Raw genomic sequence first — 13,345 nt, 5'->3', positions numbered from 1 at the left:
ACCCTTAACACTATCTCCACTGTACAGATTTGTACTGCTGAATATGCATTTTGTATTAGTATGCCTGTACTTTGTTACCTAAATGCTGTACCTACTTTGGATATGAAGTACTCAACTGTCAAATGACTTTTACATACAGTGCCTTGCGAAAGTATTCAGCCCCCTTGAACTTTGTGTCGCACTTGTTGATTCTTCACAAAAAATTACAGTTTTAGATCTTTATGTTTGAAGCCTGAAATGTGGCAAAAGGTCGAAAAGTTCAAGGGGGCCGAATACTTTCGCAAGGCACTGTATGCTTGTACTACTCCATTTTTGAAAAAAAAAAAAAAACCCAGAACCAGCCAATCAGTTCCTCCCTCCAAATCAACTTACAGACTAATGTTCCTAAAAAAGGCTAAAGACATCAGAGATCATTTAGAGTCAGATTGAAGAAATGTTGCATGTCAGAAGGTCCTATCAGAGTTCCCCATATTAACACGGCAGACTGGATGTGCTTCTACATTCTTCAGAGGTTGTTTTAAAGGAAACAATCTATACAGGGAACTATAGACCGTACAGTAGCTGCCAGTTATACTTTGCCATCACTATAAAGATGGCAACGTTGACAAATTAGCACAGATCAGTTAAAAAAAAAAAAACTACAACATTAGTATTATTACCCATCCCTATAAAGAGAAATATAGATAGTATATATCCATTTGTAAAACCATTTTCTGAAAATACAGATGCATACATACCACATGCCCAATATACAACTAGGGAATTAGAGGGTAACTAAATGCAAACGGCCCCCCTAACCTGCCTGTTTTTGTTCCCCATCTGTGTCCCATTGGGGAGATTTCCCTTCACTTCCTGTCCCATAGCCAAAGCAGGAAGTGATAGGAAATCCTTTCAAAGTAAGGGAATCCCAGTGTGCCACCAGAACTAGCGTCCTCATTGGACGATTTCCCATGTATTACTGTTCTGATGTCAACCCAACATTTGGGATTCTCTAAATTTCACTTTGAAAGATAACAGTAAACAGGGCAAATAGAGAGGGTGAATCTCCCTAATGGGGGCAGGCAAAAGCCGACAGGTGTTCTAATCCCTCTGCACTCTACGCAAAACTAAATGTTTTGCATTTAGTTACACTTTAAAAGACAAAGAGCTATACAGTACCTGCCATGACTATCCACAAAAAAAGTGAACTCAGGTACTAACAGAAAATTGATATTCACCCACAAATCTTATTAAGAATATAGAATACAATAGTCATTTCTGACTAAACATCCATATAGGCCTCTGGGTGCAAACATAACAGCTAATATTTTATTTCAGACACAAACTAGGCTGGAAGAGAGTATTTAATTTCAGGTACTTTGCTTCATTTTGAATTGGTCCTCAAAAAAATGTAAACTACAGCAATTGAATAATAAATTAAGCATTTCTTAGACAATACTGCCCTCTTGTGTTAAAAAATAATAGCTACGTTTACTCTTAAAATGTATTTCCACTTTTGCTGCCACATTGGGATAACACTTTGTTGCATCTTCCATTCATATAAAAATAAAAATCAGCAATGTTTTAAATATATTGCTAAGTGATTTTACTTGCTTAAACCAGCTGCCTACCTTTCCCCTATGTAATTGCAGCTTACCAATCATTAGGTGTGGTGGCTGCATTCATTTTCTTTTAGGCTTTTTTCCTCTCCGTTTTCACTTAGTGATCCAGCTTCCTGTATTCGAGTGCCCCAACTCTGGATAAATAAGCACAGGGGAACCTATGGGCAGCTGCACTGTCAGTCTGTGAGGGTGGGAGCGTTCGATGGACTAGCAGATTTAAATAAACTAACAAAATAAAGCCAAACTCCAGTTCACACTTTATAATCAGTTCGTGTTTTTATTTTTCCTATTAAGATGAAAGTTTTACATAACTAAAAGCTAATCAATGTCATCTTTCAAAATCTGTTAGTTTAAAAAGTATAACTAAAGGCAAAACTTTTCTTTAGTTTTGGATAGAGTGCAGAGGGATTAGACCACCTGGCAGTTTTTATTGCGGTCTGTGCCCCCATTAGGAAGAATAATTCTCTCCATTTGTCTTTTTTACCATCATTGAAAGTAAAAGAAAATCCCAAATTTTGGGTTGTCCCCAGAAAAGGAATAGAGGAGAAATCTTCCAATGGGGACACTAGTTCTGGTGACCTGGGGGGTCCAAAGAATTCCGTTAATTTGCTGGGATTTCCTCTCACTTCCCGTTTGGCTTTGGGACAGGAAGTGAAGGAAAATCTCCACAATGGGACACAAATGTGAAAATAAAATCTGACAGGGGTTATAACCCTCCCTTACTCTGTCCAAAATAGGAAAAAATTGCCTATAGTTCTACTTTTTTTTTTTTTTTTTTTTTTTTAATTCTTTATTTAAAAAAGGTATGCCATGAAAAAATAAGTGACAACAATAAAACAAATTAGTTGTAAGATAGCGACAGAAAGTCCGGTTACACAGTTCGGATAACAACCTAGTGTAAGACAGAAGATCACAAAGCATAAACACATAGTGCAACCTGGGCCCGTTTGTCCCGTTTGTCATTTGTTTTCAGTGCTTTGTCATTCACGTGCAGTATTGTTGTATACAGGATTTTGTGTGGGAGGTAGTCCAGTGCCACCCATCCAGGCGGAGGGAGGTAGGAATCCCCGCTGGCATCTAACATTTGGCCGGTAAGGGGGCCCACCAGATCCCTCACTCCAGAATGGGGATGACCTCCAGACCAGCCCCCACCCTTTGTTTGGAGCACACCTAGTGGTATTTTATAACTTAATATGAGGGATAGGGCAATTATAATGTCCTAAAGGAGGGAAAGATGAAAGAGAGGGGAAAAAATGAGGTAAGAGAGAGGGAGGAGAAGGAGGAAGGAAAGGAAAAAGAGAGGGGGGAGGAAGAGAAAGATAGAGAAGTGGAAAGGGGGGGGGGGGGGTCTGCTCCGTCCCATCCACACGCCCAGCAAGCCGGTTAAGTATAGTTCTACTTTAAATGGTTTGTCTCATCACTGTAACTGATGCACTCTGCAAGACAGCTTGTTCTTTAAAAAACAGCAGACTTCCTGGCCAGATCACCAAATTAAAATAAAGGAAAGAAAGCCTAAGAAAAAAAAAAACAAACAAACAATGTAGTCATCACATTTAAGAGTTGGTAAGCTGCAATACAGCAAATGATGCTTTCGGGTTCAAAAGTGCTTGAAACATTAGGGTGCCTGCATTCTGGATGAAGTAGTAAAGCAGACACCATTGGACAGCAGTATTGTCAGGTAGGGTTACTAAACCTGAAAATATTTTTTACCTTAATGCATTGTTTGCATGAAGGTAAAAATGGTTTAAATTTTCCTGTGACCCCCCCCCCCCCCCACCCCCACCCTGTGCGACGAGTAAGAGGGGAGAAGAGATCGACGCTGTGCATGGCTGCATCTATTCTCCCCTTACTTCCACTTCACACAGCATTCGGGAAGCAGCAGGAGCCATTGGCTGTCAATAAAATGCAGTGAAGAGGAAGTGGGGGGGGGGGCGGGATTTACGTCCCGCTGTGTAAGTCTATGGAGCGCGGCTTCATAGACACAGGTCGGGAGCGTGCAGACTACATTCTCCTCATAGCAAGCAGCTGCCTATGGTGGACATAAGAGGAGGAGCCAAGATCGCCACCGGGGACCCCAGAAGAGAATCAGGGCCCACTCTGTGCTATACCATCTAAGTATGTTTGTTATTTTAATTAAAAAAAAAAAAATCTGACTTAACACCAAGCCTCATTTGCACGATGAGAATATCGGATGCATGATCATCTGTATTTTTGCATGCTAGTCTCATGTTGAAAACAAATAGGTTACTAGAGTTATGAAAACTCGTAAGACAGAATACAACTTCTCATGATCTAATGTGTTGTCTTGCATTGTAATGTATCCAGCATGCGTGGTCTTGGTCACTCGATTTTTTACGGACAAATACTGTATTGATTAAATGAAAAATCGCTTGTTCTGGTATGGTCCAAGAAAAATCTTTACTTCTCCCTTCGGATAATTTCGCATGAACTGTTGAAAGTTGCGTACCAACGATGACATTGTTAAAGCTGTATTTATGCTCCAATTTTCTCATCATGTGTACTAGGCATTAGACTAGTTCAGTCATCCTAGCCCACAGGCACTGTGCCATCATGTAAACTAAACTGCGCATGTGCAACTCAGTATACATTCTACCGAAGACTGAGAGCAGGCAGAGAGCTCTGCTAACCAGACAGTGATCCGTGCTTCAATACACTGTCCTCTATGGAGAGTTCTGGACTCTGGCAGAGTTTACACTCATACTTAAAAGCAAATAGTACCGGACCTTAGGTGAACCCCACCTGGGACCACATCTTCAAAAGTCCAGGGCACTGCAAGTGATCCTGGGAGTGGTTCAGAACACACACACTACACCAGGGGTCTCCAAACTTTCTAAACAAAGGGCCAGTTTACTGTCCTTAATGGGGGCCAGACTGTGGTCAGTGGGTGTAGAAAGTGTCCTGGCATCAGTGGGAGGAATAGTGCCCAATGGGCTGGAAAAAGACAAGCAAAGATGCGAATCTGGCCCCCAGGCTGCAGTTTGGAGACCATTGCACTACACAAACTGGCCCAAGGAGCTGAACCATGCCTGGGACCAGTTTAATATGCTAGTGTGAGTGCACCCAGAACACAAGGAAATCCGACTAACGATGGTCTGGTTTTCCTCAATGTTTCACAAAGTCAAAACCAAGAATAGTACTAACTGTACGAAAACTCTCAAAACAAAGGCTTTTTTTGTGATCACGCACAGTCTTTCGTATACAGTTTTTCTTGAAAACCATACGCAAACAATAGACATTTACCGAAAATCATTAGTTCTGTTCAAGTATGAGAAAAAGTTTTGGTGTAACTTTTTGTTGGGAAAACTCATTTGAAAAGTCCGAACTGGATGTCGAAAGTGTTGTGAACACTACTATACAAAAATCAAACGATCGTTCCTCGTACAGAATTTTGTCTTCCAATTTTCTCATAGTGTGTACCCCACTTTAGAGTAACAGCAGAGTAACTACAGCCATAGCAGCTCCTACAGCTACTATGGGGCCTGGGGTAGGAAGGGGGTCCCATTAGAGAGACCGTTGAGGCAAACTGGAAGAATTATCGGGTTCATTCCAAGTTATAGATCCTCGCTGTACACTAAGGAGCATTAGTTCACCTGGCTTATGCTGGCCATACACGCACAGAATTTTGGCAGAAAATGGTCGTTTTAGGAAAGATCGTTCGAAAATCAGGCCGTTCGTGAACACAAGTTTACCGACGATTTCAATCATGTGCCCGGCTAATGTCGATGGATCCATAGTGAAAACTTTTATCGTTTCTACAAAAGTTGTTACATGTATGGTAAATTGTAACGAAAATAATATTCTGACTCGTATTGTGCATGTTATGGAAGATCATTATGATCATGAAAACGATTATGTAAAAGAGTTTATTCTGTAAGTTAGTGGCCAATTCGCTTTTGACCGACGAATATTCTTTCAGTCTGCAAATGGCCGAAATTCTGTGCGTGTATGGCCAGCATTAGTGTGGATTACCCAGAGAACTTCTACTCCATCCCACCAAACCCTGAATGTCTATAAGCGAGGAGACACAGTGGGATCACTGACTGCATTAAACAGGTAAGAGGTTTGTAGTTTTGCAAAAAAAAAAAAAAAAAAAAAAATCAGAAAAGTTCGAAATGCCTTGTATTAGATATCTGGAGTAGTCAAGGCTGATTTACTAAAGAGATTTAGAATGTTCGCACAGTACATTGAATATTCACTTCAAATATACAATCATGTGAAAAGCAGATCTCTGTTTACCAACTTCATCTGCACATGATTTGATAACTGAAGTGAACATTTATGCAATCATTCTGAAATCCTTTCATACATCCACTTTAAAAATGTAAAGGAGCACTACCCATTATGAGAAAACTTTGGAAGTGCAAACTTTGCTTTAGGGCCCATGATCTGTAGCTACGCACCTGTAGAGTAGTTCATTTTTAAAACCTGTCAGTTTATTTTTCTGTTCTCTGTGTCTCATTGAAGAAAATTTCCCTTAGGCCCCTTTCACACTAGTGCGATCCGATTCTGTGCGAACTTGCAGATCGCACTGCGATATGCGATTGCAACTGGGGGTGTCGTTAACATTTAATTGACACCCCCTGCGTATCGCATATGGCAGTGTGAACTGCCAGATGTGCGGATGTGATGCGGGAACACGCTGCATATTCGCAGCGTTCCCGCATCGCACAAGTGTGAACCGGCACTTAGGTTCCACAGCAAGTATAACAAGCATGCTTTGCTGTATACACACACCGATTTTGTGGGTTTAGTAACACTAACTTGTCCTGGAGATGCAAAAGTTGTGAGGGGAAATCCCCAATTTAGACATACGTCACTAGAACAGGTGTCCCCAGAGGAAAATTTATCCTCATCTCTTATTCTGGTGGCAACTGTAAAATACCTGTATTGTTCTCACATTGTCTGGTTACAAATTATTTCTGCTCCTGCTGTTGGGAATTAATTGCATCTTTCCAAGCTGAAGAGGATACCTTAGTGCTTACGTTTCTATAGAAACACAGGGGTCGATTTACGAAAACTGGAGTACAAAATCTGGTTTATAGTTCTTTATAGAAACCAATCAGCTTCCAAGTTTTATTGTCAAAGCTTGGGCAGAGGTTCACAAATCTGTGTCTCAGAAGTAAAGATGGGCAGAGGTTCACCAATCTGTGTCACAGAAGTAAAGATGGGCAGAGGTTTACCAATCTGTGTCTCAGAAGTAAAGATGGGCAGAGGTTTACCAATCTGTGTCTCAGAAGTAAAGATGGGCAGAGGTTTACCAATCTGTGTCTCAGAAGTAAAGATGGGCAGAGGTTTACCAATCTGTGTCTCAGAAGTAAAGGTGGGCAGAGGTTTACCAATCTGTGTCTCAGAAGTAAAGGTGGGCAGAGGTTCACCAATCTGTGTCTCAGAAGTAAAGATGGGCAGAGGTTCACCAATCTGTGTCTCAGAAGTAAAGATGGGCAGAGGTTTACCAATCTGTGTCTCGGAAGTAAAGATGGGCAGAGGTTCACCAATCTGTGTCTCAGAAGTAAAGATGGGCAGAGGTTCACCAATCTGTGAAAAGCTGAGTCTAAAATGTGTCAAACAATTTCAGGACAATGTCAAATTGCAAAGACTTTAAATAGATCATCTTCTACAGTACATATGAAATAATTCTGAGACTCTGAAATCTGTGTGAGAGACAAGGCCAAAACTCAATATTTGGTGCCCTTGATCTTTAGGCCCTCAGACCGTACTGGATTAAAAAATAGGCATAATTCTGTGATGATCATTGCATGGGCTCAGAAATCCTTCCCAAAATCCACTGTCTGAACACAACTCTCCGTGCCATCAAAAAAATGCAAGTTAAAGCTCTATAATGCAGAGAATAAACCATGTATGAATATGATCCATAAACAGCGCCATCTTCTCTGGGCCAAAGCACCAAGTTCGGGAGACTGCATCTCTGATAGTAAGGGGAAGCATTGGTGTATTTGGAATGGGCAGCGTGCATATCTGGAAAGGCACCATCAATGTCGAAAGAAATATCCAGATTTTAAAGCAGCATATGCTCCCATCCAGAGGTCTTTCAGGGAAGGCCTTGCATATTTCAGCAGAATAATGCTAAACTGCATACTGCATCTATGACAACATCATGGCTTCACAGAAAATTCCAGGTGCTCAACTGGCCTGCCTGCAGCCCAGACCTTTCACCAACTGAAAATATTTGGCAGCTCTTGAAATTAAAAATACAACAAAGATGACCCAGGACTAGAATCATATATCAAGCAAGAATGGCACAACATTCCTCTCCCAAAACTCCAGCAACTGGTCTCCTCAGTTCCCAGATGTTTAGAGTGTTGTTAAAATAAGAGGGGATAATACACCGTGGTAAACATGGCCCTGTCCCAGCTTTGAGACCTGGTGCTACCATCAATTATAAAATTACCTGTTTTTAAATAAAATATGGGTTCATGGGATATGCAAATCATTACATTCTGTTTTTATGAAGATTTACTCAATACCCCATATTTTTTTTAGATTGGGGTTGTAAAAGACGAGGTTGCATCAAGTAAATAAATAGCAAATATATCAAGCTTTAAGATTTTATGCACCTCTGCAATGCCAAAAAAAATATCATACCTCAAATTGCCCATAGGGAACACTTTAAAAGCCTTTAGGGCACCTTAATTTAGAGTTAGCAAATGATGGCCTTTGAAATATTGCTCACTCCAGCATACATTGGGATACCCAATATGCGTGGTGCAATTGTTATTTCTGTGGGCGTGCACAGTGGATGCATGACTTCGCCTTCAAATGTGCATGTATGTAGGGGTGGGGGGCTTTTAGACACGTTTTTGGTACCTGTTTTCATTGTAAGGAATCCTCTATTTGCTGAAGACAAAGTTAACAGCACAGAATAAAATACATATGAACAGAAGAGATCCAGACATATACAATACATACACATTGTCTGTGCAGTAATAGAATAAAAGTCAGAATAATAACACAATTAGTGTCTCATCTGTTGTCACTCAAATACTGAAATCTTTCACATGTGCGGAGAGGTAGCATTATCCACAAGAGTTAAGCCCCGTACACACACACAGATCGTCGTCATACAAACGTCGGCGGACGAAAGATCTGCCGATTGTACGCGTGTTAGTATGGTGCCTCCGACAGCTGTCTGCACACAATCCGCGGACAAGAGTCTTTCTTGCAAACATGAAAATTTTTGTCTGCGGACACCAGAACGGACGATTGTTCGCCTGTCAGTACAGAAATCAGCCGACAGACCGCAGATTTGCAAGACTGGGCATGCTCAGAAAATAAAAAACACAGGGAAAGTTAACCATTACATGACATCACTTCTGCAGTCAGCTGAAGTCTGCGGACAAAATTCTTGTGCTGTCCTTGTGCTGTCTTTGCACTTTTCAACAGACACCGACATCCCGGGGAGAAAAGACGAACATTTGTAGGACGACGATCTGTGTGTGTGTACGGGGCTTTAGGGATGAGTTTCTTCAAGTGGCCCACACTTATTAGAGTGGTTGTAAACTTAATCCATTCTATGCATGAAAGTAAAAAAAACCTTCAGTGTGCAGCTCCTCCCACTAGCCCTCCTAATACTTACTGAAGCCTAATCTCAATCCAGCGATGTGCACAGGAGCAGCAGCTCTCCCAGGTCTCGCTCTCCCCATTGGCTGAAATACAGCAGGAGGAGCCATTGGCTCACACTGCTGCCAATCACAGCCAGTGAGGAGGGAGTGGGACTGATCCACAATCTGTGTCCCAGAGAAACAGAGGCAACTCGAGAGCGAGCACACCAGTGCCCCCCAGAGTAAGCAGCTTGCTCTGGGGACACTCAGCAAGGGGTAGGGACCAAAGCACCAGCAGGGGAAGATAAGGATCAGGGTTGCTCTGTGCAAAACCATTACACAGAGCAGGTATGTATAATATATTTATTTTAAAGAAAAAAAAAAAAGGAAACCTTTAGAACCACTAAAACGAAACCAGACAGTTTTCATTATTATACATTTTGTTTACAATGTGTGTGCCCACCATTAGACCTTTGTCCTCTAATCCTGTCAAATTTTGGAAGTTTTCCCTTGTTTAGTTTTCCATTGAAATCAATAGAAGTTCACCAAAATGCATGTCATCTTTTAATACTGTGCGTTGCAATGCATAATTTTATATGACCACAGGCATCATAGTGTGCTTATGTGCATTATAACACATCAACGCATGCATAAACATGTGTATCAGCCTAAAGGACTGTACATTATTAGCATATACTGCTGTATAAAATAATTTACACCTGTTGTGGTGCTTGGGACCAATTTTTCCCACTGACATATATAACAGACTATGCTGTGCTTCACCATTACACATACATGCTTATGGATGCATGTACCTTTAACCGCTTAACTCTGCCTCCCAGTGCCCCTTTACACAGGCTTTAGTCCCAGGGAGGTGACATGGCTTCTATATCATGTGACCCCTGCGATTGGCTCTCACAGCAGTCACATTATAGGAATCCTGTCTGACAGCTTGGTCAGTACACAGCCTCCTGCTGCCATGAACACACATGTGCAGTGGCTCACCATTAAAGCTTATGCTTTGTTTAAAAAAATAAATTAATTAAATTTGATGAATGAGCACAAGGGACAGTACTTATTTACAATGAATGAGAGGTGTCCCTTTCTTTCTGTGCTGTCAGTTTTTCAGGTGGAGCTGATCGGAAGCTTCATGCAGCTGTATGGACAGACAGATGGAAATGGACTTGTGTCTGTGTATACCCACCTACCTTTGAGTGCGTCCAGGACAAAAAAAAATAAAGGGAAAAGGACAAATCTTTCCAGACCTAAATGTGATGAATCTGAGGTAGCCTGATGTCCACAAGTACAAAGGTGACAATGGTGACCAAAGCAAGTAGACGGGTGACACCGGTGACCAGGGCCTGCAACTAGACGGGTGACACCCGTGACCTGGGCAACTAGACGGGTGACACCCGTGACCTGGGCAACTAGACGGGTGACACCCGTGACCTGGGCAACTAGACCGGTGACAACAGGGCACAGGGCAACTAGACCGGTGACCTGGGCAGGCAACTAGACTGGTGACAACAGTGCACAGGGCAAATAGACGGGTTACACTGGTGACCTGGGCCGGCAACTAGACGGGTGACAACAGTGCACAGGGCAACTAGACGGGTGACACCCGTGACCTGGGCAACTAGACCGGTGACACCCGTGACCTGGGCAACTAGACCGGTGACAACAGGGCACAGGGCAACTAGACCGGTGACCTGGGCAGGCAACTAGACTGGTGACAACAGTGCACAGGGCAAATAGACAGGTTACACTGGTGACCTGGGCCAGCAACTAGACAGGTGACAACAGTGCACAGGGCAAATAGACGGGTTACACTGGTGACCTGGGCCGGCAACTAGACAGGTGACAACAGTGCACAGGGCAAATAGACGGGTTACACTGGTGACCTGGGCCGGCAACTAGACGGGTGACAACAGTGCACAGGGCAACTAGACAGGTGACACCTGTGACCTGGGCTGGCAACTAGACAGGTGACAACAGTGCACAGGGCAACTAGACGGGTGACTCCCACCAGCTGAGCCACATAGATAAAGTTTCTAGGCTTCTTATGACACTCTGGAGCCAATAACCCTCAGCAATGTCTGGTCTGTCCAGGATACGTGTTTTGTGCCCCAGGACAGGCCCTGAGGGTTCACCATGGGGCCCCAGACACACACAGGGTGGGGGGTTCCTGAGGGGCCCCTCTTATTATTATTCAGGAAACTGAAACCAACCAAAGCGAGCAGCCGAGGCCAGCAGCGAGCGTCACGTGACCGTCCTGTTTATAAACTGTGCACGCATGCGCACTGTTCTCCCCCATTCATTCACTGACAACTTGTACAGCTATGTTTGTAGGGATCGCCGCCCAGCTCAGGGCTATAATGAGCGGTGTGTGTGATCGGAGCACCGGGCCGGCAGGTAGAAGCCAGGCACAGTCCTTACAGGGCATTTCATGACTGGCGATGATGTGTAATGCGGTGTGCAGTATAGAGATGATCCAGGAGTGATTGTCTGCTCAGAGTCAATGTCCCTCCAGCCTAGCGATGTGCTCGGAGCGGTCATTGTATGTTAGGAGAGGGAAGGGGGACATATCAGAGCAGCTGTGTGCGGATCCCTGCCATGACATAATACGTAGGCGGTGTGATCGCTGCTTGTACCGTCCGATCGGCTCTCCCACTGACCAGGCCGGGATGACAGGCTGCGGGTCTAAGCTGTCAGATATGCCGTGCTGTGTATGAATGAGCCGGGGGTGACAGCTGTGCCGACATGGCGGAGCTGGGAACACACAGCCCCCTGCAGGCGACCTCTCCGTACACCCGGCCTGGCATCGCCCGGAAATGAATGAACGAGCCGCCCGGCTGACTCAACAACACCACCGACAAAAACAATGAACGTCACAAGCCGTCCCCCAGCGCTGAGCACCGAGCCGAGCCAATAAAGCCCCGCCTGTACAGCCCTGGGGTTCCCCCACCACCCGCAAAGGACATCCCGGCCCCCGCCGGGCGCTGCCATCCCTCCCGCAACACTTCCCAAAACAAACTTTCTTTATCCACTTACCAAGCCTGTCGCCATTACCTAATCTCTACCCCATAAAATGCCTTGGGGGCAGGCGTAACGAGACAGCTCGAGCCCCCATTGGCCAAACTCTCCGTCCGTCAACTTAATCCTTCTTCCTATTGGGAAAAAGTTGTAGCTGGTCGTTATTGGCTAGTCCCCTGAAAACAGACCCGTCCGTCTATTGGTGGTGCTGGCTGACAATCTAGTGTTTATTCGCCCTGTGATTGGCTGACTCTGGAATGTTTAGTCAATGTTGATCGGAGATTCTAGACCCGTGTGCTGAGGGGAAATGTAGTTCTCAGATCTTTAACTCGCAGTTCCTGTCAACTATGGGCTGGGGGCAGGAGACTACACTTCCCAGAATTCCCTAGGCGGCAGGCTACTGATTGTAAACAAGAGTCACTGGGACACGTGTATCATATTGTGCTAGTTATGATACCGAGAATGAAATGAGAGAGGGCGCTGCGTGTACACTCTTCACATTTTCCATTGTGGAGCGCTGCAATAATAACAGCTGCTAGGCTGGGCCAGGCTACATTGTTCACAGCACTGGCATGGTGTGTCCACAATGGATGTTTCTGGTGCTACCAGATTTAGGACTGACTGACACCAGCTGGATAAAACAGATCTAATTATATGAAATCAAGTACTTTATGTATACACATTGTAAATAAAGTATGGCTTAAAGCGAAACTTTACCTCCTGCACTGAATTGTAACGTTAAAGTGTTACTAAACCCACAACATTAAAATCCCTCTGTATATTCAGTAAAGCATGCGTGTTATACTCACTGTGGAACCTAAGGGTTAATCCTCTGCACTGTGCAAAATTGCTTTTTGATCCTGTCTTCTCCGATCCTCCCATTCTTCCACTTCTCATACAAGTACATGGTATGGCAGGCACATATCAGGACTATGATGTTTTGAGGTAACCAGACACTAACAGAAGTCACAAGACTGCTATATACTGCTGATGTGAAAATGTATTTAGCAGTTTATATTTAGTTGTGTCCTCTCTCCTTAGACTCTTTCCCTTACCCCCGTTCTCCACCTCACAGATCATATATCACCCTCGCTTCTATCCTCTCCGTATTACTTCACTCAACTCCTGCTA

At 43.7% G+C, this 13,345-nt stretch overlaps 1 protein-coding gene across 1 annotated transcript in view; it reads right to left on the bottom strand.

Annotated features, from left to right (window-relative positions):
• Positions 1-12,377, bottom strand: part of HBP1 (HMG-box transcription factor 1) — a 68,269-nt gene extending 55,892 nt beyond the window's left edge. Inside the window, exon 1 of the mRNA XM_082254391.1 lies at positions 12,233-12,377. Coding sequence (XP_082110517.1) covers positions 12,233-12,247 — 15 coding nt within the window. The 5' untranslated portion in view covers positions 12,248-12,377. The remainder of the gene's footprint in view (positions 1-12,232) is intronic.
• Positions 12,378-13,345: the final 968 nt, after the last annotated feature.

Source organism: Pelophylax lessonae (assembly GCF_965119305.1).
Source record: "Pelophylax lessonae genome assembly, chromosome: 4".
Lineage (NCBI taxonomy): Eukaryota > Metazoa > Chordata > Amphibia > Anura > Ranidae > Pelophylax > Pelophylax lessonae.
The sequence above is the reverse complement of the archived record's forward strand: the minus strand, read 5'-3'. Positions and strand labels throughout refer to the sequence as shown.